This window comes from Ranitomeya imitator, chromosome 4, assembly GCF_032444005.1.
Source record: "Ranitomeya imitator isolate aRanImi1 chromosome 4, aRanImi1.pri, whole genome shotgun sequence".
NCBI lineage: Eukaryota > Metazoa > Chordata > Amphibia > Anura > Dendrobatidae > Ranitomeya > Ranitomeya imitator.
In genome coordinates, this window is record NC_091285.1 from 56,921,585 (window position 1) to 56,948,757 (window position 27,173).

Genomic DNA, 27,173 nt, shown 5'->3' on the forward strand with positions numbered 1-27,173 from the left:
AGTTCTTCTAATCTATATATTTGCTTTACCCTGGTCCTCCAGTGTTGTAGTGATGGGGTATTAGCCAATGTCCACATACTAGGAACTAGAATTCTGGCAGCGGCCAGGAGTTGACAGGACCCAGAACTCTTAATGGTTGGCAGGGGATCAAAAACTTATTTCTCACTGCAAAATGCAAATAAATGTACATAATTTATACAATGTGATTTTCTGGATTTTATTTTTGATATTCTTTCTCTCAATGTTAAAATTAACCTACCCTTAAAATTCTAGACTTTTCATGTCTTTGTCAGTGGGTAAACTTACAAAATCAGCAAGAGATCAAATACTTATTTCCCCCACTCAAACAAGGAGAAGACTGATCAGAGATGCAGCAAAGAGGCCCATGATCACTCTGGATGAACAGGAGAGATCTACAGCTGAGGTGGTCTATGGTCTAACCATAGGACAACAATTAGTCACACACTGCACAAATCTGGACTTTAAGGAAGAGTGGCAAGAAGAAAGCCATTTCTCAAAGATATCCATAAAAAGTGTATTTTAAAGCTTGCAACAAGTCACCTGGGAGACACACCAAACATGTGGAAGAAGGTGCTCTGGTCAGATGAAACCAAATTCGAACTTTTTGGCAACAATGCCAAACGATATATTTGGAGTAAAGGCAACACAGCTCATCACCCTGAACACACCCTCTCCACTAAACATGGTGGTGGCAGCATCATGGTTTGGGCCTGCTTTTCTTCAGCAGGGACAGGGAAGATGGTTAAAATTGATGGGAAGATGGATGGAGCCAAATACAGGACCATTCTTGAAGAAAACCTGTTGGAGTCTGCAAAAGACCTGAGACTGGGACAGAGTTTTGTCTTCCAACAAGACAATGATCCCAAACATAAAGCAAAATCTACAATGGAATGGTTTACAAATAAATGTATCCAGGTGTTAGAATGGCCAAGTCAAAGTCCAGACCTCAATCCAATTGAGAATCTGTGGAAAGAGCTGAAAATTACTGTTCACAAACTATCTCCATCAAACCTCACTGAGCTTGAGCAGTTTGCCAAGGAAGAATGGGCAAGAATTTGACTCTCAATGTACAAAACTGATAGAGGCATACCCCCAGTGACTTGCAGTTGTAGTTGCAGCAAAAGGTGGCGCAACAAAGTATTGTCAAAGTATAACTTTGTGGCACGCCCCACTTTTCAGCTTTTGAATTTCCACAAAACCTTAAAAAAACCAATACATTTTGTTCAACTTCACAATTGTGTTCCAGTTGTTGATTCTTCACCAATTTACACTTGGTATCTTTACGTTTGAAGCATGATATGTGGGAAAAGGTTGAAAAGTTCCAGGGAATTGAACACTTACGCAAGGCACTGTATATATGGTTACTTTTTAACTTTTAAAAATTACAAAAAGTAAAATGGACTAATGAAAAGTTTGTGCACCTTGCATGGATAGTACTTAGTAGGATCCTCTTAAGGGAGTATCACAGCTCGTAAATGCTTTTCGTAACCAGCCTAGAGTCTTTCAATTCTTGTGTGAGAGATTTTCATCCATTTTTCCTTGGAAAATTCTTCCTGTTCTTTGGCCAACTTGCATGCACTGCTATTTTGAGATCTAACCACAGATTTTCAATGATGTTCATATGAGGAAACTGTGAGGGCCATTGTAAAACCTTCAGCCTGCGCCTTTTGACCTAGTCTATTGTGGATTTTGACCTGTGTTTAGGTTCATTACCCATTTCTTTCCAACTTCAGTTTTTTTTACAGATGTTATGTTTGCCTCAAGAAGTTGTTGAAATTTCATTAAATCCATTCTTTCCTCTACCCCAGAAATGTTCCTTGTGTCATTTGCTATATTGTCATACATAGAGTATTAGGTGCTTTGTGGAACATTTCTGTGTTATATATACTCCAGTAAAGCCTTGAAACATTTTTCTGTATGAAATTGCTCATCCATATACTATTATGTGGTTTGTGGTACATTTTGCTGTTCCGTAACAGTCCAAAAAAGCACTGAAACATTTTTCTGTATTTAATTACTCATTCACATAGTATAACATGGTCTGTGGTACATTTCGGTGTTATATAACGGTCCAAAAAAGCGTTGAAATTTTTTTCTCGATTTGCTTACTCATCCATAGAGTTTCCCATGCTCTTGGGTACATTTTTGAGGCATATAACACTCTATGAAAGCATTGCAGTTTTTTCCTGGTTTTACAGACGCCTCTCATCTTTTTAAGTGGTGGAACTTGCACTATTGCTGACTGACTAAATACTTTTTTGCCCCACTGTATAAGACTCCAAAAAGTGTTGCAAAATATGTCTATATTCAATTAATCATCCATATACTATTTTGTGTTTTCTGTAACCTTTCGCTGGTATATAAGAGTCCAAAAAAGTGTTCAAATTTTTTTCTGGATTCAGTTAGTCATTATTGCAGTATTTTGTGCTTTCTCTTAAATTTCAGTCAGACATAAGACTTTAAAAAAGTGTTTAAAATGTTTCTATATTCAATTACTCATCCATAGAGTATTATATGTGCTTTGGGGCACATTTCGATGATATATAACACTCAAAAAAAGCATACGAAAATTTTTCGGTATTATATTACTCCCCTCTAGAGTATTGCATATATTCTGGTACATTTTAATGGTATATGACTCCAAAAAGTGTTGAAAAATGTGTCTGTAATCAATTTGTCATCCATATAATATTTGGAGCTGCCTGTTAAATTTTGATGTTATATATGCTAGGGGTCGAGTTCCCACCTCTGCACAGGGGGAATCTCAAACCATCTCCGCTGCAGTTTCTCATTCTTCTCCAGCCGCAGTGGAGCCTGCTAGCAGAGACATCAGTCCCAGTGTCTGGCTCAGCCTGATACAGCACAGATAATTACTGCTGCCTTTCTAGGCTCAGCCATTGTAGCCAGTACTAGCCAGTGGCGAGCAGATGTCTCTGGGACTAAATCCTGCTTTTCCCCTTTCGAGCATGCCCAGGGAAAGACCTCTCATTGGAGGTCAAGGGTCACATGCTCAGGTACTGCAGCAGCTCCCATTGGTCCTCTAGGAAGGTCCTGAAGTTGCTCAGGTACTGTAGCAGCTCCCATTGGTCCTCTAGGAAGGTCCTGAAGTTACTGCAGCGATAAATGGTTTGCATGGCCTCACGGCCATGCGCTAGTGTTAACCTAAGTTATGAACTCAGCGCCAGGGTGGTCATGCTTGCATGTGGTCAGGGTTTGGCTGAACCCCTCGAGCTTCTGCCAGCAGGTTTCCCCACAGAGCGGGCAAAGGTGGGATTTATTGTGTCTCTCTTGTCGGACAGGGCGTTGGAGTGGGCTACGCTGCTGTGGGAGCGTGGCGATCATGTGGTGCAGAGTGCTCCGCTGTTCCTGAGCACAGGTCTTTCTAGGACCTCGAGTCACCCATGATACGGTGCTCCAACTGTTGCATTGATTCAGGACTCGTCCTTGGTCAGCCATTTTGCTGTCCACTTCCGTACCCTAGCATCTGAGTTGGAGTGGTTGGATAAAGTCCTTATCCCAATATTTTGGAGGGGGCTGGCTGACCACGTGAAGGATGCTCTGGCTACTAGGGAGATTCCCACCACACTGGAGGAGTTAATAGCTGGGTCCATTCGTATTGACCTCCGTTTTTACGAGCGGAGGTTAGAGCGAGCCCAGTATAGAAAGAGGTTTCGGCTGGCCCCCACCTTCACCAAACCTTTGGAATCTCCGGTCCTGGTCCCTGAGTCACATGAGCCTATGGAGGTGTCACGAATGAGACCTAAGTCCCGGACCACTCGTACACTCAAGGTCTGTGAAGTTTGCAAGCAGTCAGGACATCTTGCCACCAGATGTCCCCAGCGGTCGAGGAAACATCAGCGTCTAGTGGTAGTAGGTGGAGGTACACTAGACATGGCGACCTTTGCCTCCAAATTGTACTTTAACCTAAGTTATGAGCTCAGCGCCAGTGTGGTCATGCTTGCATGTGGTCAGGGTTCAGCTGAAATAAGCCCCTAGAATACCGGCACCTCCGGTGAGGAGTTTGTGTATGTGGATTCAGGGTTTGGCTGAAATAAGCCCCTAAAATACCGGCACCTCCGTGAGGAGTTTTGTGTGTGCTATGCTGACTGCATGACCACTGTCGGCTCTATTAGGTAGCTGTTCCCCTGTGAGGTTAACATGGCACAGCGTTCTCTTTCTCAAGCGAATCTGTGAAGTAACAGAGTTCGCTTATACCGCCGTATAGTACTGTCTTTTACTAGCAGCAGGTTCTCTCCTGCACTGTGGACCCCAGGTTGCGAACGCACCTACTACTCAATATGTATATATACTCAGTGCGTTCCGCCAACCCTAACAATATAAGATTCCAAAAATGTTGAAAATTTTTTCTGGATTGAACTAGTAATCCATTCAGTGTAACATGCTTATTGGGCAATAAGGTGACAAATATGGCGGTATCTCACAAGAATCCCAAGGGAGCAATCAGTGAAATACTCGAGTCAGACTAAGCAGGCTTGAAAGCGGAGGTGTCAGAATCCTGTGGTCCAGAACCATCAGCTTTCACTGAACCATCAAAGCCTTAACCACAGCCTTTACCCCTGGGGTTTTGTGGACTGCAGACGGGACAGCCAGGATCTAGCAACTTGGACTGTGGGGCCAAGGCTAGTCAGAAAGGAGAAGGAGGCAAACCAGGACAAGAGCTGGAGAAATGCTAGCGGGACTGCTATCCGCAAAATACTGACACTTGGCATCCGGGAGGTAGTTACATATGCCGGCAGAGGAAAAGAGAGTCCATAGAAGAGTTTGGACCCCTCATAACATCTTATTCAACTGGCGGACAATAGAGAAGGAACACTTGCTTCGAAGGCTGCAAGAGCTAATGGCTGGAACCACGATCGCATTTCTTAAAATGGAAGGTCAACATTGCTGGTATGCAGTGGGTGTGATCCAAGAAGGAAGGGAGCAGGATGAACCCTTCTTGAGAAATGAAGTGGTCGAGGGGCTCTGGCACTACCCAAAGCCTGGTGACTTACAGCTCAGGCACCTGGTAATCGATGTCCAGGAAGCAGGTGGAGGCAGTTGCCCCAGCCTCCCAAGGAAGGAGAAGAAGCGGACACCTGAAGAGGATTACTGTATTATCCTCTTTCTAATTTTTACCTGGTTTTGCACTTTCTGTAAAGTGTTTATGAGTGTAGAAGAACATTAACTACAATGTAAAAAAGAGAAAGGTACGGCCTATTACGTTCTTAGTCATTACATACATGCTCTAAACTAAAACTAGACAAGCAATATGCACGTCATGTACTGGAGAAATGTAGCTCTAATTACTGGGTTAAATAAATAAATACACACTGGTGCTCCACTGAATGAAAAGAGGACGGGGGGGAATTGAAATAGGAATTCAGCTGCTGGTGAGATGACAGGGTCTGTGCAACACCCTGTCTGTATAGTAAAAGCAGTTAAATATAGATTTGTCACTTGTGCTGTGGAGTAATGCTCCTAAAACTGTGCATTAAGGGCATATACAAGGGCAACACTGTGTGCAAAAAAAAAACTGCTTGATCATGTACTAGTCCACTTACTGGTTGTCGAGATAAAGGTGGCTTAAGATGTCAGGATGTGTTAGTCATCTTCACATAGATCAGTGTAACTGGCTCCGTACCACAGGACCGTGAAGCTGGGGGGTGAAGGTGATGGCTTGCTTCCCCCAGAGAGGCCCTACTTGCCGGGCAGGAACCGCCAACTTCTAGCGTGCCCCGGCCAGAAGCAACGCCGAAGTGGTGGAGGAGTGTGAAAGGGGCATGGCGGGTAATGTGACGTCACACAGCTAATGGGCAGGCGCATATAGGGATTAACCAATCCAACGCGTTTAGAAGGATACGATCCAGCAGAAGAATCCTGACGCCTAACATTTGGTTGTTCCAAAATTGACTATTATTATATATTCTCTAGAACTTGGTGCATGTGATTTTTAGTTGGTTTGAAATAATCACCTAAATTGGCCTGCTACAAGTGTAGAAATTGGGTTGTTCAAAAATTGACTGTTGTCATATCTATGTACTATTGAACTTAGTTTGTGGGATATTTCATTTGTTTGCAATAAAAAACAAAAATTGGGTCCCTTGGTACTCAGTGCCCTGCCACCACTATTTCTCCCTTTGTGGCATCTTAACCTTGTACCAGAATGACCAATACATGGCCAAGCATTTGTGGTCAAAGATGCTACATTTCCCTGGTGGCGCACTGGGTGAACATGGTAAAAGCGAGGGCCGAGGCCCACCCTGGCATGTCACATGAGCTACCATCTCCGAGGATTGCTAGCCCGACTTCTATCAGGTTTTCCTGAATGTCCTACACCAGTTTCTGCACCTCCTATTCTACATTTCCATTGTGCTGTCTCAGAACACATCGTTCACATAAGCTAGAAAGCTGGAAGCTCTGCAGCACTGCTGGCAACAGGCCCTGCTGAAGCTAATTTCTTTAGGAGTCAAACTGCACACAACAGAGTTACTGAAAGGAATAACAGACCAGACAGATCTGTGGCTCTCACTGCTAAAACTACAACCAAGCATGGTCATGTGTTATAATGGGTGTAACCTGGTGGCAAGTGAAGCTTGGCAAGCTCACAAGTGTACCATGCTTGGCCCACATGCTCAACTTTGTAGTTCAGCATGTTCCTTAAAACCTACCAAGAGTGGCCAGAGCTTCTGGCCAAGGTACACCACATCAGTGCCAATTTCTGCAAGTCAGCTACAGCTGCCTCTGCTCTAGTGGTGCTGCAGCTCACCGACTGGTGTGCAACAGGACTATGTGCTGGATCTCCATATTGCACATACTGGTAAGGCTTTGTGAGCAGCAGAGGTCAATTGTGATTATTAGCTTCAACACTCCCATCAGTATTCTGGTCAGCCTCTACACATTACAACTGTGGGCATGGATGTCTAGCAAGAGATAACAAGAGTGGGCAAGGATGTCTGACATTTGTGTGGTTCTCCAAGACTTTGAGGACACTACAAAACATAGTGAGCAGCGATAATAGCATCATCAGAGCAATGATCCTGCTTCTGTGCCAACTTAAACAGTTGCTACTTGCAATTAAACATGAAGTTTTTCACGCGGACCAGGTGGAGACAAAGGAAGACATGAGACTGGGAGATGCTACCTAGCCCAGCCTCATCTCATCTGTTTAGCACAGATTGGGTGCCAATAAGGTGGTGGAGGCTGAGGAAGAAGATGAGAAGTAGGAGATGGCTGAACAGGAGAACAAAAGAGGCTAGTACTCAAACAAGCTTTGTCCTGTCTCTCCTACGTGGATGGGCTGAGGAGGGGAATTGAGGAGGAAGAGAGGGAGGAGCATTAAGATGAGGAAGAGATGGAATAGTCATCATGGTGGAGACAGGGAAGGGTTCGCTATAGGGACCTTGCTACATATGGAAGACTTTATGCACCGCTGTATTACATGCATGACCCTTGCATTACATTCATGTTTGCCAAAAAAGAGTACTGGTTGTTTGCCCTGCTAGACCCTCGCTACAAGGAGAACTTTGACCAACCAAGGAAGAGAGGTTAGGGAGACACACACCAGGTACAGCAGAGGCAGGATTACACTATCAAATGCCTTGGTCAATTTCATGACACTTTCCCAGTGTCCATGCCCCTAGAAATTGGTATTTTTGACAAGGGAAATGTTTATAGAGATGGTCAAGCAATATGTGGCCGAGAAAAGCAGTGTACTCCTTAATTCCTCTGTAACTTTCAGCTCCTGGGTGTCAAAGCTGGACACCTGGCATGTCCCTCCATGCCTTGGAGTTGTGTTGATCTGCGGCTTGCGTTTTGCATGAGCATGTTTTTAGTGTCACCAGGGGAGTCAGACAAGTGCTTTCGCCTGACAAGAGAAAGTGCTGACAGTAACAAAGTAACATAGTTAGTAAGGCCGAAAAAAGACATTTGTCCATCCAGTTCAGCCTATATTCCATCATAATAAATCCCCAGATCTACGTCCTTCTACAGAACCTAATAATTGTATGATACAATATTGTTCTGCTCCAGGAAGACATCCAGGTCTCTCTTGAACCCCTCGACTGAGTTCGCCATCACCACCTCCTCAGGCAAGCAATTCCAGATTCTCACTGCCCTAACAGTAAAGAATCCTCTTCTATGTTGGTGGAAAAACCTTCTCTCCTCCAGACGCAAAGAATGCCCCCTTGTGCCCGTCACCTTCCTTGGTATAAACAGATCCTCAGCGAGATATTTGTATTGTCCCCTTATATACTTATACATGGTTATTAGATCGCCCCTCAGTCGTCTTTTTTCTAGACTAAATAATCCTAATTTCGCTAATCTATCTGGGTATTGTAGTTCTCCCATCCCCTTTATTAATTTTGTTGCCCTCCTTTGTACTCTCTCTAGTTCCATTATATCCTTCCTGAGCACCGGTGCCCAAAACTGGACACAGTACTCCATGTGCGGTCTAACTAGGGATTTGTACAGAGGCAGTATAATGCTCTCATCATGTGTATCCAGACCTCTTTTAATGCACCCCATGATCCTGTTTGCCTTGGCAGCTGCTGCCTGGCACTGGCTGCTCCAGGTAAGTTTATCATTAACTAGGATCCCCAAGTCCTTCTCCCTGTCAGATTTACCCAGTGGTTTCCCATTCAGTGTGTAATGGTGATATTGATTCCTTCTTCCCATGTGTATAACCTTACATTTATCATTGTTAAACCTCATCTGCCACCTTTCAGCCCAAGTTTCCAACTTATCCAGATCCATCTGTAGCAGAATACTATCTTCTCTTGTATTAACTGCTTTACATAGTTTTGTATCATCTGCAAATATCGATATTTTACTGTGTAAACCTTCTACCAGATCATTAATGAATATGTTGAAGAGAACAGGTCCCAATACTGACCCCTGCGGTACCCCACTGGTCACAGCGACCCAGTTAGAGACTATACCATTTATAACCACCCTCTGCTTTCTATCACTAAGCCAGTTACTAACCCATTTACACACATTTTCCCCCAGACCAAGCATTCTCATTTTGTGTACCAACCTCTTGTGCGGCACGGTATCAAACGCTTTGGAAAAATCGAGATATACCACGTCCAATGACTCACCGTGGTCCAGCCTATAGCTTACCTCTTCATAAAAACTGATTAGATTGGTTTGACAGGAGCGATTTCTCATAAACCCATGCTGATATGGAGTTAAACAGTTATTCTCATTGAGATAATCCAGAATAACATCCCTCAGAAACCCTTCAAATATTTTACCAACAATAGAGGTTAGACTTACTGGCCTATAATTTCCAGGTTCACTTTTAGAGCCCTTTTTGAATATTGGCACCACATTTGCTATGCGCCAATCCTGCGGAACAGACCCTGTCGCTATAGAGTCCCTAAAAATAAGAAATAATGGTTTATCTATTACATTACTTAGTTCTCTTAGTACTCGTGGGTGTATGCCATCCGGACCCGGAGATTTATCTATTTTAATCTTATTTAGCCAATTTCGCACCTCTTCTTGGGTTAGATTGGTGACCCTTAATATAGGGTTTTCATTGTTTCTTGGGATTTCACCTAGCATTTCATTTTCCACCGTGAATACCGTGGAGAAGAAGGTGTTTAATATGTTAGCTTTTTCCTCGTCATCTACAACCATTCTTTCCTCACTATTTTTTAAGGGGCCTACATTTTCAGTTTTTATTCTTTTACTATTGATATAGTTGAAGAACAGTTTGGGATTAGTTTTACTCTCCTTAGCAATGTGCTTCTCTGTTTCCTTTTTGGCAGCTTTAATTAGTTTTTTAGATAAAGTATTTTTCTCCCTATAGTTTTTTAGAGCTTCAATGGTGCCATCCTGCGTTAGTAGTGCAAATGCTTTCTTTTTACTGTTAATTGCCTGTCTTACTTCTTTGTTTAGCCACAGTCTTTCTCTGATAACAATGAACAAAGCCTGGATTAGACCCGACTTTTCCACACCACCTGATGACAGCAGCACATAAAGTGCTTTAATGTTTAATATTTTAAAGAGGTCCACCAGTTATTGCCTTCTAGGGCCTAGGGATGACTGAATCACCCTACTTATAATTTTGTTCTGGGTTTTGCACTTTGTGCAAGGCCTTTAAGAGTGTAGAAAAACCACAGCTACACTTTTATAATTTTTTTATGAGGCACTCAAGTTGCTGCCTTCAAGGGTGTATGGATGACCCTGCTTTTTTAGGCAGGCTTTGTATTGTGTGCAGAGCGTTTCTGAGTGTAGGAGTAACATAACTACACTTTGTTCAGAATAGTTTAATGAGGCACTACAATTAGCGCCTTGAAGGGTGTATGGATGACCCTGCTTGTAAGTTTTGGCACAATTTGCACTAAGTGCATAGCCTTTATTTAGTCTAGGATTACCACTACATAACAATTTGAACAGAATGTGTATGATTCCCTCCTTTATGTTTAATATAGGTTATGTCTGAGTCCCTCTGAGTACCTAATTTTTGCTACTTCTTGCTTCCTTCATAAATTACACTGAAATTTCCAATTTTTTTTTAAATAAAAAAATCTATTTTGGTTCACTTAAATTATATATTTTTTTAAATCTTTTTAAAATTTTGCTTTATACATACACAAGTCATTATACAGGAAAAACAATTTTTTACATTTTTTTCCTGTAAACTCCAAGTTGTCATTGATTTTGAATATTTTATTGTCAGTCCTTAAAGTGGAATAAAAGTGTGACACCATTTTCTCAGCAGCAATCTGAGCATAGATACTTCCAGGAGTCTTCCCAATGATGTTCTCCTTCAACTCAGCACTTTTTCCATCCAGTTAAACATTTCCACTGCATCCCAGAACTCCTTGTAGGGTCTGTAAGAAAAATGCTCAGGTTTACCCATTGACTCCCATTATATTCGTTAGTCGAAACAAGCACCGGAGCATTACAATTTGCTTGCTTCAAGTAACAAGAAGAGGAGGATTTTAGTCCTTGCTCATCTCTACCTACTGTATATGTAATAATCTTTGTAAATTTTGACAGCTACCTTCTTAATGGGGGTTTTCAAGTTAAGAAAACATTTGGCTAACAGAAAGAAATGCCATTACCGTACTACTACTACCCTGCCTTTAACACCTGCTGCTCCAGCACTGAGATTTCAGTTGTTTCTGCTGGTCTTTAATGATATCCTTTTTGCAATAATGTGGCATACAGTCCAATGATTAGCTGTAGCAGTCACATGGGTCAAGGGCACATCATAGCTGAAGGAAAATCAACAAAAAACGGTTGCACTGATGCAAAAGTGGATTTATCAGGCAAGCAATTGTAATTTTATTAGGATAACTATTTATTATGCACTAGTTTGGTATTCACCTGTTCACATCAGGTTCATCTTCCAACAGCACTACCTATTTGCTGTTTCAATGTAAAACAGTATTTCCATAAAAAATGATGCTTTGACACTATAGCTATTGTTTTCGTGGCATCCTATATGTTATTACTCTTTACTGTACATTCACGCATACTTAGCCAAAGTTCTGCAGTTCTGACTCAACACTGCAATCACTGTATTTATGTAAAGATAACATGGTATTTGAACAAGCACACAGCTCACAATGAGAGCCGTGTTGCAGGGTGTCGTGATGTTGGGTGCTGGGAGACTGTGATTCTACAGGATTGATAAGAGCCGTTCCTCAGGAGCTGAGAGTGATGTGAGTGGATAGATGTGGTATAGAAATGCATACGTAGGAGAGAGCTGACTGGTATTTTAGAAGTTCACCCATTTCCTGGAATATAACTACTGTGCAAAATCAGACAGGATCTGTTGGCTGACTTCCATGAAAACAAGCAGCACACTATGAAAAATAATAGCTTTAATTGCAGGAGAATGAAAGGCAAGTCATTTGCAAACTTGCTTACTTTCATGCTGCCTAACTAATTAAAGCAAATTAATATGATGAGAATACCCCTTGGTATGGTTATCAAGAAACATTTTAGCTGACATATAGTAGTTTTTCTTAAACCATTTACAGGCAAATGTACAGGGTGGGCCATTAATATGGCTAGTCCTGGCTGGGCCATTTATAAAGATACATAAAAAATGGCCGACTTCAAAATGGCCGTCATGGTCACCACCCATCTAGAAAAGTTTTCCCCCCTCCCATATACTACTGTGCCACAAACAGGAAGTTGATATCACCAACCTTTCCCATTTTATTTAGGTGTATCCATATACATGGCCCACCCAGGTGTATCCATATAAATGGCCCACCCCGTAGTTCCCATTGGATACTTCTACTTGCCACTCCCTTCTGATGAACATATGAGTTCTTTACCTTACTAATGTATTTTACTTAAATAACTACCAATAACACACAGTTTCTTAAATTATTACAGTATGAGCCAGGGAAATATTAGCGCATATATAAGACCTTAATAAATTAGTAAACATAATATGAAACTATGAGATTTGTTAATGCTACAGAAAATATAGAAGTTAGACAAAAATTAACCCTTCTATATCAACAGGATCCTTGAAAGTTTGGAAATGTGTGATCATTTATTTGAAGTTACTGTATCAGCAGTTAGTGCTGAAAGTAGATGCTAGATATTCATTGCATTGTTGATCATTTATTGGATAAACCAGAGCAAGAGTTACACTCTGTTTGTTGTCATCTATAGCTAATAGAGAGGAGTTCCAGCAAGAGACACCCCATCCCTTCTACTATAATGTCCATGTGCCCAAGAGATCATAGACATAATGGTCATTTTTATCAGGCAACTTATTAGAAATTACCATTCTGATATCAAAATGGCCTCGTTTCACAAAAACAGCATCAGTATAATTTATTGGCTGTGTTTGGTATTCCAGCTCAAAACCATTCATATGCTTTCCATATTACTTCATGGTGCTGTGCTAAAAAATATTGAAAAATTACAGAAATATATGTGCAGGTACTGACAAAGTGTTAGGTAAATTTAAAAATAAGTTAGTAAATATAACATTAATATACTATGTCTTTTAGTATGATATAATGATGTGTAAAATATATCGGCAAAATGTAGATTATTAAAATAAAATTTTACCCCTGCTTAACATGAGAATATTTGTAAAACGCAATCTAAAAAGCAAACATAGATGTTAGGGTTTGGCGGAACGCACCAAATATATATTTATAGAGTAATAGGTGCGTTTGCAAACCAATGTCCACCGTGCAGGAGTGAAACCCGCTGCTATTAAATGACGGTACTATATGGCGGTATAAGTGAACTCTGCTACTTCACAGGGTCACTTAAGAGAGCGCTGTGCCCTGTTAACCTCACAGAGTATGAAACCAACCAACACAGTACCAAATAGAGCAAACAGTGGTCATGCAGTCAGAATAGCACATGCAAAACTCCTCACAAGAGGTGCCTGTATTCTAGAGGCTTATTTCAGCCGAGCCCTGAATCCACTCACAAAAAACTCTTCAACGGAGGTGCCGGTATTCTAGGGGCTTATTTCAGCCAAACCCTGAAACCACATACATATGACAACACTGGCGCAGAACACATAACTTAGTTGATACTAGCGCATGGCCATGCGGCCATGCAAACCTTTTATAGCTGCAGCTACTACAGGACCTTCCTAGAGGACCAATGGGAGCTGCTACAGTACCTGAGCAACTTCAGGACCTTCCTAGAGGGCCAATGGGAGCTGCTGTAGTACCTGAGCATGTGACCCCCGACCTCCAATGAGAGGACTTACCCTGGGCATGCTCAGAAGGGGAAAAGCAGGGCTTAGTCCGAGACGTCTGTTCACCGCTGACCAGTACTGGCTACAATCGCTGAGCCTGGAAAGGCAGCAGTAACCATCTGCACCATATCAGAATGAGCCAGATGCTGGGACCGACATCTCCGCTGAGCAGGCTCCACTGTGGCTGGAGAAGAATGGGAGACTGCAGCAGAGATGGTTTGAGATTCCCCCTGTGCAGAGGCAGGAAATCAACCCCTAACAATAGATTTCAAATCATAACTGATTAAAATATAATTGACATTTAATTTTTAATCCATGTAGCAAAGGGTCCCACAAAAATGGAGAATAAATGCACAAAAAGCATCAAAAGGGAGGCACAGGTAATTGTACTTATGAATCAAGGAGCGGGAGAAAATAAAGAAATAGTAGGAAATATCCAACAGAAATCAGCATAAGTAGAACGTTTCAAGATTTTGGCCCCCATGACTGCTCATGGAGATAACTGTGAAGTAGACCGTCATTTCACTCATTGCTATGAGGAGTAATATGGATGGCTAAGCTTCAAATACATGTATATATTTCACTTACCATTGCGGAAGCTTCTGATGCCAAGCAGCCAGTATTTGAATTGACATAACCCAATGATGATTGGTGAAAGTTCGGAGTGAAAAGAATCAAATCATTTTTTGGAGGAAGACCATTCAAGTTGACTTTATACTGACGTTGTTGAGAGTAAGTCCAGCTGCCGGCTATACTGGGACACATTGTATTTCGTTTCAGTTCATCAATTTCCTGGGTATATTTATTCCATCTCAATACTGTATATGTAATCAATGTAACAAGAAATACTCCAGATATTAAACAGATAGACAAAATCAAGTAAAAATTTTCATCTGGAAGTTCAATATCTTTTTTTTTATCTTTTTTTCTTTCTGCTGGTAAATCTTCACCAGGGTCCACCAGAATGAGGACAATAGTCACCGTTGTGGACATTGCTGGGTCTCCATGATCTTGTAGTACAATGGTCAATCTGTGTTCATCGTCATCTGACTCCACAAGTTGACGCATTAGAATAACATCTCCCGTGTGCTTCCCAATAGCAAAGGGGGCATTTCTTCCAAAATCTCTAAGTTCATAAGAAACCCAAGCATTGTAGCCGGAGTCTGCATCGATGGCTTTGATTTTAGTCACAAGATAGCCAGCTTTACCTATCCTTGGCACAACTTCTGTAATTTCAGACTCAGCATTTGATAAAGGAGAAATAACACTCGGTGCATTATCATTAATATCTTCAATGAATATGTAGAGCATCACCTCACTGCTCAGTGGTGGTAGACCAGCATCGGTGGCTTTTATCTGACATTGAAATTGTGAAACATGTTCATGGTCAAAGGATAAAAGTGCAAATACTTTCCCATTTTCTGGATTTATAGATATATATGAAGATATAGGTATTCCATCAACAATGCTGTCAACGATTGAGTACGTAATGAATGAATTTTGGCTGATATCTGGATCACTTGCAGACACTGTGTAGATATGAGAACCTGGAGGGTTGTTTTCTTTGACAGACACTGGTTCAGATATTTGCAAAAAAGTGGGTGGATTATCATTAACATCACTTACTTGAATTTTAAGCGATTTAGTTGCCAAAAGTGGAGGAGAACCTTCATCTGTAGCTTTAATTTCAATGTCATATTCTGCTATGGTTTCCCGGTCAAGTTGTCCATTTACCGTCAACGAAAAGTATTCTCGTAAGGTTGGAGTTATTATAAATGGCAGATTTTTATTAGATATATGGCAATTGACCCTTCCATTCTCTCCAGAGTCTTTATCATATGCCCGGATAACCGCGACAACTGATCCTTTCAAGGCATCTTCAGGAATGGGGACATTGAGTGAGGTCACCATAATCTCTGGAGCATTATCATTCATATCTATGATAGTCACTAATATCTTACAGTGTCCCGTCATTGCTATATGCCCTTTATCAATAGCAGCTACTTGAATTTCATACATATTTTTCGTCTCGTAGTCAATTTCACCGGCAACGCGGATTATCCCAGTTTCTGATTCTATGTTGAAAGCTGAAGACACCTGTTTGAAAACTGGTTCTTTGAATAAAAAAAATACTTCCGCATTTTGCCCTTGGTCCAAATCAGTTGCATTTAGTTTGATGACAATAGTTCCATTAAGGGCATTTTCCAGCAAACTGGTTCTGTAAAATACTTGACTAAACAATGGTGCATTATCATTGACGTCTTGCACTGTGATATAGAGTTCTACCATGCCACTTAATCTTGGTTTACCGCCATCATATGCAGTCAATGTTAAGTTGTGAAAAGGAATCTGTTCTCTATCCAAAGCTTTCTTCAAAACAAGCTGAACAGTTTTGCTTTCATGAGTGTATGTTTGTATGTCAAGTGCAAAATATTCACTTGTGCTGAGCTCATAATTTATCACGGAGTTTGTACCTATATCGGGGTCAACGGCTCCCTCTAGTGGAAAGTGCGATCCAGGCAACATCACTTCAGATATAGACAATTTATATTCACTTGCAGGGAAAACTGGATAGTTATCATTAATATCTTCAATTTCTACATCAACATGATGAATCTGTACAGGTTTATCTACAATTATTTCTAGCTGCACTGTGCAAATGCTAATTCCAGGACACAAGTGCTCCCTGTCGATAACCTTATTCACAAACAATATACCATTTTGCAGGTTTACCTGGAAATAGTCTGTGCCATCTTTTGAAACAATCCTCAGTCTCCGGGAGTTGATCTCACCGATGTGTATTCCCAGATCTTGAGCTAATCTTCCAACAAATGTTCCATGTTTGGATTCCTCAGGTACAACATAGTGGAGCTGGCACAGCACTAGATCAGCAGTCATTTGTATGATGAAGACAAATCCCAGTCTTGGTCTCAATAAGCATTTATACAAATGGAGAAACATTTCTGCAAATGACTATTATTTATATAGAAAGGAAATCTCTCTATGAAGAAAAAAAATAGTCTTGCCAAAGAAACGGTAAAACCTGACGCAGGAAAGAAATGGATTGGGAGCTGTATTTTTTTCCCCATAAAATTGTGTAAGAGTGACATCTGGTGATAAAATGTTGAACTACAAAATAAATATTTATTTTTTATTCTTATTTTTTTATGAAACTCAATTTGATTGGTAAAAATAGCAAAGATTACATAGTATTGGAAAAATAAATGAAGCAAGTAAACAATCTTACTAATTAGTAATGCAGTCTACAATGAATCACGATCTAACTAAATAATATATCTAATATCTATATATTTACTTTCAATTGTCTTTTTTTTTCTTTCCCAAAATAAGCATAATATAACCTTGAATTGTGCAATTCAACGACAAAGAAATAGTTTCAATTTCATACTACAAAACGGTTTTATTTAACAGCAGCACAAGAATGAAGTCATCATCAACGTAAAAATATCTTCTTTTACACTGAAATATCAAATAATAGAACAATACGACAAGTCGTAAAAATTGCCAAACTATAATCCCAGTTAGAGTTTTTATGTCCCTACTGATTAAGTACAGATTTGTTTTTAATACTTTGTCCTTTTTGTATTAAATATTTAGCATATCCTCATACAGTATAATGATTGCATCCAATTTTGTATTAAACACTTGTCTTTTGTTTTGGTTTGACTTTGATTTTATATCAAATTAATTGTAAAAATCAATGATAATACTAATAAATAACATTGCTTTATATATATGAAGATTATATTTTGTTACAGTTTCTCAAAGATGAAAGTGACGACAATGAGCAGCAAAATTGTATCAGGTAAGTTTGAAAAGTCTAATTTTGTCATTATTATTATTGTTAAATTTACTTAACAATCTAGTTTTAAAAGCTTGGGGTGTTCAGCCAAGAAACAGAATCAATATCATAAAGGCTCATTATTTCTAAAAGCTTTATAGTCTGATAAATAAGATATTTGTTGAAGCATATACAGTGGGGCAAAAAAGTATTTAGTCAGTCAGCAATAGTGCAAGTTCCACCACTTAAAAAGATGAGAGGCGTCTGTAATTTACATCATAGGTAGACCTCAACTATGGGAGACAAACTGAGAAAAAAAAATCCAGAAAATCACATTGTCTGTTTTTTTAACATTTTATTTGCATATTATGGTGGAAAATAAGTATTTGGTCAGAAACAAACAATCAAGATTTCTGGCTCTCACAGACCTGTAACTTCTTCTTTAAGAGTCTCCTCTTTCCTCCACTCATTACCTGTAGTAATGGCACCTGTTTAAACTTGTTATCAGTATAAAAAGACACCTGTGCACACCCTCAAACAGTCTGACTCCAAACTCCACTATGGTGAAGACAAAAGAGCTGTCAAAGGACACCAGAAACAAAATTGTAGCCCTGCACCAGGCTGGGAAGACTGAATCTGCAATAGCCAACCAGCTTGGAGTGAAGAAATCAACAGTGGGAGCAATAATTAGAAAATGGAAGACATACAAGACCACTGATAATCTCCCTCGATCTGGGGCTCCACGCAAAATCCCACCCCGTGGGGTCAGAATGATCACAAGAACGGTGAGCAAAAATCCCAGAACCACGCGGGGGGACCTAGTGAATGAACTGCAGAGAGCTGGGACCAATGTAACAAGGCCTACCATAAGTAACACACTACGCCACCATGGACTCAGATCCTGCAGTGCCAGACGTGTCCCACTGCTTAAGCCAGTACATGTCCGGGCCCGTCTGAAGTTTGCTAGAGAGCATTTGGATGATCCAGAGGAGTTTTGGGAGAATGTGCTATGGTCTGATGAAACCAAACTGGAACTGTTTGGTAGAAACACAACTTGTCGTGTTTGGAGGAAAAAGAATACTGAGTTGCATCCATCAAACACCATACCTACTGTAAAGCATGGTGGTGGAAACATCATGCTTTGGGGCTGTTTCTCTGCAAAGGGGCCAGGACGACTGATCCGGGTACCTGAAAGAATGAATGGGGCCATGTATCGTGAGATTTTGAGTGCAAACCTCCTTCCATCAGCAAGTGCATTGAAGATGAAACGTGGCTGGGTCTTTCAACATGACAATGATCCAAAGCACACCGCCAGGGCAACGAAGAAGTGGCTTCGTAAGAAGCATTTCAAGGTCCTGGAGTGCCCTAGCCAGTCTCCAGATCTCAACCCTATAGAAAACCTTTGGAGGGAGTTGAAAGTCCGTGTTGCCAAGCGAAAAGCCAAAAACATCACTGCTCTAGAGGAGATCTGCATGGAGGAATGGGCCAACATACCAACAACAGTGTGTGGCAACCTTGTGAAGACTTACAGAAAACGTTTGACCTCTGTCATTGCCAACAAAGGATATATTACAAAGTATTGAGATGAAATTTTGTTTCTGACCAAATACTTATTTTCCACCATAATATGCAAATAAAATGTTAAAAAAACAGACAATGTGATTTTCTGGATTTTTTTTTCTCAGTTTGTCTCCCATAGTTGAGGTCTACCTATGATGTAAATTACAGACGCCTCTCATCTTTTTAAGTGGTAGAACTTGCACTATTGCTGACTGACTAAATACTTTTTTGCCCCACTGTATACTCTTTATATTCATTACACATGTTATGATTTTTTTTGGCATCTCCTCTCTCTGTCATTCTTATAATCTGGCATCAGCATATTTTAAACCGTTTGTAAAGTTTAATGGCAATTACAAAGGAGCTTAAAATATAAAAATATAAAAAAATATATTTAAAAAATTGAAATTTTACTATTTTTTTTTCAGACTGGACCATCAGCACCACATGAATGATACTTTGCAAGATGTTGGGTGTCACTTCTGATTTATTGTAATGAATAAAATCCTGAGAGTAAAATATATTTTAAAAAAAGTGACTTTATAGTCGTTTTGCTGGGATTGCATAGTCCTCTGCACAATCCGATACCTAAGATCAAGTAAGATAAATGTATCGTATACTTTAGGAACCTGACACGTATTATAAGTATTATGATATATTATATGAGCATTATACAGATAGCCCATTGTGCAATACACTGCGGTGCTAGTGTAAAAAAATTCCTAAATGTGTGACCCTGTTCATTACGACTGGTGTTTTCACACCAGTCTTAAGGTTCCTTCACACTCAGCAACTTTACAACGAGAACGACAACGATCCGTGACGTTGCAGCGTCCTGGATAGCGATCTCGTTGTGTTTGACACGCAGCAGCGATCTGGATCCCGCTGTGCCATCACTGGTCGGAGGTAGAAGTCCCGAACTTTATTTGGTCGTCATGTCGACGTGTATCGTCGTGTTTGACAGCAAAAGCAACGATGACTGCAATGTTTTAACATGGAGCTAACAACCAGCTACAACGATAAGTGAGTCGCCGTTACGTCACTGGATCGCTCCTGCATCGTTCTGGAGTTGCTGTGTTTGACGTCTCTACAGCGACCTAAACAGCGACGCTCCAGCGATCGGCTCGTTGTCTATATCGCTACAGCGTCGCCGAGTGTGACGGTACCTTTAATGAGAGGAACTGCTGGAATAAGGCACATCTCATTTATTAACAGGCACATAATGAATTTTTCGCAATTTACAACTGGTGTGTGTCTCGACTAGAAATGTTCCAGTTAGAGCTTGCAGTACATCACTAGTGAAACTGATATCACTAAAGTGGTGTAAATTTTCATGAATCTCACAGGCAGGTTTCACCAGACCTCATCCCGCCACAACTCCACGCACTTTAGCGAAGGTGGCTTGAATCAGCATAAAATGCCAAAAGTTGCAAAACTTTTCCATAAATTTTAAGTTCCACAAAAATTTTGCAAAAATTTAAGGTGTTTTACGCCAGAATTCTGAATTCTAAATTGAACTAACAAATCAATAGCTGGTAGAGCAGCCAGATATACTATCATTAGTTGGTGAGACGCTGATCTAAAACAAGAATTTTGTAATGTATACAAAAGTCAATCATATCCTATAGTGGGCATTAATTCATTAACTATATAATGAATATTAATTGTTTAAAATATTTATTGAAAATATATTTTTAACATATTTTTGGTTTTTTAACCCCTTCATGACCCCAGTTTTTTTGGTTTTGTGTTTTCATTTTTAGCTGACATTTTTAACCCCTTCAAGACCTTGCCCTTTTCCCGCTTTTGCGTTCTCATTTTTCGCTCCCCTCCTTCCCAGAGCCATAACTTTTTTATTTTTCCATCAATATGGCCATGTGAGGGCTTATTTTTTGCGGGACGAGTTGCACTTTTGAAAGACATCATTTGTTTTAGCATGTCGTGTACTATAAAAAGGGAAAAAAATTCCAAGTGCGGTGAAATTGCAAAAAAAGTGCAATCCCACACTTGTTTTCTGTTTGGCTTTTTTGCTAGGTTCACTAAATGCGAAAACTGACCTGCCATTTTGATTTTTCAGGTCATTATGAGTTCATAGACACTAAACATGTCTACGTTACATTTTATCCAAGTGGTAAAAAAATTCCAAACTTTGCTAAAAAGAAAAAAAAATTGCGCAATTTTCCAATACTCGTAGCGTCTCCATTTTTCATGATCTGGGGTCAGGTGAGGGCTTACTTTTTGCGTGCCAAGTGGACATTTTTAATGTTACCATTTTGGTGCAGATACGCTCTTTTGATCGCCTTTATTGCATTTTAATGCTTTGTCGCGGCGACCAAAAAAAACTTAATTATGGCGTTTCAAATTTTCTCCTCGCTACGCTGTTCAGCGATCAGGTTAATGCTTTTTTTTAATTGATAGACCGGGTGATTCTGAACGCGGCGATACCAAATATGAGTAGGCTTGATTTTTTTTGTTGTTGTTTTATTTTGAATGGTGCGAAAGGGGGGTGATTTAAACTTTTACTTTTTTTATTTTTTTCATATTTTTTTAAAGTTTTTTTTAACTTTTGCCATGCTTCAATAGACTCCATGGGAGGCTAGAAGCTGGCATAGCCTGATCGGCTCTGCTACATAGTAGCGATCATCAGATCGCTCCTATGTAGCTGAATTATATGCTTGCTATGAGCGCCGACCACAGGGTGGCACTCACAGCAAGCATCAGCAACTACAGAGGTCTGAAGGAGACCTCTGGTTGCTATGCTGATGCATTGCTGACCCCCGATCATGTTACGGTGGTTCCCGATGGCCGGAAGCGCCGGTTAAATGCTGCTGTCAGCGTTTGACAGCAGCATATACCGTATTTTCCGCTTTGTAAGACGCACTTTATTTCCCCCAAATTTGGGGGGGAAATGTGGGTGCGTCTAACAAAGCGGATATACCGCTTACCATTACAGGCTGGGAGGAGGGGGTGTCCGCCGCCGCTACCGCCTGCCGCCGCTGTCGTCCGCCGCCACTGCCGGGGTTGTCCGCTGCTGCCCCGGGTGATGCTGAAGGCTCCGGTGCTGCGGGGGGCTCTGGCGACATTTTGTGAAAGACCAGAGCCCCCCGGCAGTTCTTCCATGCGTTCCAGTATGACTAATTCCGGGAAAATGGCCGCCGGAATCTCGGGAGATGAGATTTCAGCGCTGAGATCTCATCTCTCGAGATTCCGGCGGCCATTTTCCCGGAGTTATTTCCAGTATGACTGACTCCGGGAAAATGGCCGCCGGAATCTCGGGAGATGAGATCTCAGCGCTGAGATCTCATCTCTCGAGATTCCGGCGGCCATTTTCCCGGAATTAGCCATACTGGAACGCATGGAAGAACTGCCGGGGGGCTCTGGTCTTTCACAAAATGTCGCCAGAGCCCCCCGCAGCACCGGAGACAGCCCTACAGCACAGGAGCCCCCTGCAGACCCCTCATCCCAGCCTGCAGCAAAGGAGCCCCCTGCAGACCCCTCATCCCAGGCTGCAGCACAGGAGCCCCCCTGCAGCACAGGAGCCCCCTGCAGACCCCCTCATCCCAGCCTGCAGCAATGCTCCACTCCTGCCTCCGGCAACGAGCCTGGGACCCTGATCCACCACAACCACAACCCCTGGTAAGTAATAAGACGCATGGATTATAAGACGCCCCACCAATTTATTAAAAAATAGTTTTTTCCTATTTTTCTCCTCAAAATTTGGGGTGCGTCTTATAATCCGGAGCGTCTTACAAAGCGAAAAATACGGTAACTAGTTAATAGCGGCGAGTGAATCGCGATTTCCCCCGGCACTATTGCGGGCACATGTCAGCTGTTCAAAACAGCTGACATGTCCCGGCTTTGATGTGGGCTCACCGCCGGAGCCCGCATCAAAGCGGGGGTACTGACCTCGGCAGTAATAGTACGGCGGAGGTCGGTAAGGGGTTAATGATACTATTTTGGTGCAGATACGTTCTTTTGATTGTCAATTATTGCATTTTAATGCAATGTCGTGGCGATCAAAAAAACAATTCTGGCGTTTCAAACTTTTTTCTCACTGCGCCATTTAGTGATCAGGTAAATCCTTTTTTTAATGATAGATTGGGCAATTCTGAACGTGGTGATACCAAATATGTGTAGGTTTGATTTTATTTTTATTGTTTTATTTTGAATGGGGCAAAAGGGGGTGATTTAAACTTTTAAATTTTTTTTATTTTTTTCACATTTTTTAAAACATTTTTTTTTACTTTTGCTATGCTTCATTAGCCTCCATGGGAGGCTAGAAGCTGGCATAGCCTGATCGGCTCAGCTACATGGGAGTGATGCCCAGATCGCTCCAATGTAGAATTGCTGCATTGCTATGAGAGCATCGACCACAGGGTGGCGCTCACAGCAGTCTGGCATCAACAACTATAGAGGTCTTCAATAAACCTCTGGTTGTCATGCCGACCCCGATCACGTGACAGGGTCAGCAATGTGCCCATTTCCAACCCGATGGCCGGAAACGCTAGTTAAATGCTATTGTCAGCTTTTGGCAGTGGCTTTTAACTAGTTAATAGCGGTGGGTGGATCGCGATTCCACCCACCGCTATTGCAGGCACATGCCAGCTGTACAAAACAGCTGACATGGCCCTGTTTTGATGCGGGCTCCGGCGGTTCTGACCTCAGATGTACTTTCTTGTCCGAGGTCAGAAAGGGGTTAATAGCCTCTTCAGAGAGGAAAAGCTCTAATGTCACCTATTGGATGTTGTAATCCTAAAAGGCAATATCAACCTTTTAACAAACCTTGTCATATGAAATAAGAACCCAAATCAAAATCCCCATATGTAACCACATGTTTTGAAGTTTTTGCCCCTCATTGGCGCAAGGCAGGAGATATGATTTGGCTTGGTAAGAGGCCCTTGACTAAGGGGCTGTATTTCTTTTTGTAGAGTCTGCCACATTAGCGTAAGGAGACTTATTAGCCATGAAATACTCATTTGTGAATTTAAACATGCAAAAAGACTCTTCACAGTGATTTGAATTTAAAGTTTAATGATCTTTTTTTTCATGGCCCCTAATAATCACTCCAAAACACTGCTCTGAACTACACTGCTCATCTTAGCAACTCGCACACAGATCGGTATAGAAGCTTACAGACTAAGACCACTGCTCTGTGTGCTCCATGATTAAAAGAGCCATACACTTCAGAAAGCTGGTTTGAGTAATCGATGGGGATCTCAGAAGCACCACTGATTGGCAGCTGACTGTGGTGTCTCACATATTTTAAAAAAAAAATTATATCACAGTCACGCTTTAAAGTTATTGATTGGTCTCAAGTGAAAGACCTTTGCCAAAATGCAACAAAAAGCTGCAAACAGTAGGGCATAATTAGGAGGACCTATAATGTGCTTTCACTATAGAGATGTGCAATACCTTATTTTCCTCATGATGTTGTTGCATGAAAGGTTCAAAACTTGCTGCCAGATTCCTCCACAGATTAGAGTTGATAGAAAGGTATCACAGCAGCCAGACATTTTTTCATTATGCTTTCAGTGGCCAATCTAATAAAAGAGATTATCCTATGCAATATATTGAAATTATATCCTTTAATGGGCCAAGATAGATGTGTCCACCCATTTTCCATTAGTTTACTTAAGTACTTCGGTTTTTTATAATTCAAATTCAATACATTATTTCATTGTGCAAGAAAACCCTCAACAGGTTGCAATTCACATCACTAGTTGGCCCCATATAGGCCACCACACATACGGCAGAAACATCCCAGTTATCTAGGCTGCTTACTATCAGCTCTCAATCAGTGAAGTAAAATGCCAAGTTAAAGCAAAGTATAAGACTTTGTAAAAGTATTTTTAAGAACTCTGCCAGCACAAGAACATTTTATCTTGTTTCTTTTGAGGGAGTTTATCATACTTGCTGTTTAAATGGCTCTAAAAATGTTTTCATTCAGAAATTCGTATATTTTTGCCTCTTTTTACTCCCCTTCATGACCTTGGGATTTTCCATTTTTCCGTGTTCGTTTTTCACTCCCCTCCTTCCCAGAGCCATAACTTTTTTATTTTTCCGTTAATAAGGCCATATAAGGGCTTATTTTTTGCAAGACGAGTTGTACTTTTGAACATCATTGGTTTAAGCATGTCCTGTACTAGAAAATGGGAAAAAAATTCCAAGTGCGGTGAAATCCCAAAAAAAAGGTCAATCCCACACTTGTTTTTTGTTTGGCTTTTTTGCTAGGTTCACTAAATGCTAAAACTGACCTGATATTATTATTAGGTCATTACGAGTTCGTAGACACCAAACATGACTAGGTTATGTTTTATCTAAGTGGTGAAAAAAAATCCAAACTTTGATTAAAAAAAAATTGTGCCATTTTCTGATACCCGTAGCATCTCCATTTTTTGTGATCTGGGGTTGGTTGAGGGCTTATTTTTTGTGTTCCAAGCTGATGTTTTTATTGATACCACTTTTGTGCTGATATGTTCATTTGATCGCCCGTTATTAAATTTTAGTGCAATGTCGCGGCGACCAAAAAACATAATTCTGGCATTTCGAATTTTTTTTCTCGCTATGCCGTTTAGTGATCAGGTTAATGATTTTTTTTAAATTGATAGATCGGCCGATTCTGAACACAGCGATACCAAATATGTGTAGGTTTGATTTTTTTTTCTTGTTTTATTTTGAATGGGGCGAAAGGGGGGTGATTTAAACTTTTATTTTTTTTATTTTTTTCACTTTTTTTACTTTTTTTTTACTTTTGCCATGCTTCAATAGCCTCCATGGGAGGCTAGAAGCTGGCACCACTGGATCAGCTCTGCTACATAGCAGCGATCATCAGATCGCTGTTATGCAGCAGAAATGCAGGTGTGCTATGAGCGCCGACCACAGGGTGGTGCTCACAGCTATCGAGGATTGGTAACCATAGAGGTCTCAAGGACCTCTATGGTTACAATGCAGAAGCATTGCTGACCTCCGATCATGTGACGGGGGTCGGCGATGCACGCATTTCCGGCCGCGTGGCCGGAAGTGGTAGTTAAATGCCGTTGTCAAGCGGCATTTAACTAGTTAATAGCGGCGGGTGAATCGCGATTTCACCCGCCACTATTGTGGGCACATGTTAACTGTTTAAAACAGCTGACATGTCTCGGCTTTGATGCGGGCTCACCGCTGGAGCCCGCATCATAGCAGGGTTTCTGACCTCGGACGTACTATCCCGTCCGAGGTCAGAAAGGGGTTAAATACATGAAGCTTAAGTGTTATGACATTTTTATATCCCTGTAAAAAATAGATGTCAATTTAAAAAAAATCTAAATCCATGAAGGATAGCTAAGAATATTTTAAAATATGTTCCACTTTCCATACAAATTATTTTTATATATTGGAATCATTTTTCTATATATTAAAAACATTTAAAAGACCTTTGGGGGACATTATAAGACATTAACACATCCTTTTTTATTGCTGATATCACCTGTAAATTGGGCTGGTATATTAGCCCCAGGCAGCCTCCTAATTGCATAGTAGAGTTGACTGGGTCTCTTAGGTCACAAGAGCTCCTGCTCCCTTCCTACACCAAGACAACACATAACTGCTGGGTCCAGAGTAGGAAGCACTGTCAGTGATTCCCAAAATGTATACAAAAGCTGGTTCAGCGCTTTATTTTTTCTGTGGGGAGTCTGGCTGTATCTGTTAGCCAGCTGTTGTGAATTCTGTGGCAGAGCTCCCTCCTGTGGTCACAAGTGGTACTTCGGCTGATTCTCTCTGGGAGCTTCCGTTTGTGGAGGAAACTGGTACTGCTGCTTCTGAGTTTCCTCCCTCAGGTGATCTGGTGAGGTCGTTAGGTGCTTCTCTACTTAACCCCACCTAATGCTTTGATTCATGCTTCCTGTCAATGTTCCAGTGTTGGACTTGTGTTTCTCTGGATCATTCCTGTGGCCTGCTGCTCTGCATAGCTAAGTGCTTCTTTGCTATTTGTTGCTATTTTTTCTGTACAGCTTGTCTATTTGTTTTGCTGGAGGCTCTGGGACGCAAAGGGTGTACCTCCGTGCCGTTAGTTCGGTACCGAGGGTCTTTTTGCCCCTTTGCATGGTTTTC

The 27,173-nt window shown here is 41.1% G+C and overlaps 1 protein-coding gene across 3 annotated transcripts in view; it reads right to left on the minus strand.

Moving 5' to 3' along the window:
* The window catches only part of LOC138675465 (protocadherin alpha-C2-like), a 502,001-nt gene that overhangs the window by 462,593 nt on the left and 12,235 nt on the right, over window positions 1-27,173 (minus strand). For 2 of the 3 annotated variants that reach the window (XM_069763752.1, XM_069763739.1), the window contains exon 1: window positions 14,312-17,230. The exons of the other annotated variant lie outside the window; for it this stretch is intronic. In XM_069763752.1, coding sequence (XP_069619853.1) covers window positions 14,312-16,684 — 2,373 coding nt within the window. In that variant the 5' untranslated portion in view covers window positions 16,685-17,230. Of the gene's footprint in view, window positions 1-14,311; window positions 17,231-27,173 lie in introns of those variants that run through there. 3 annotated transcript variants of the gene reach the window in all.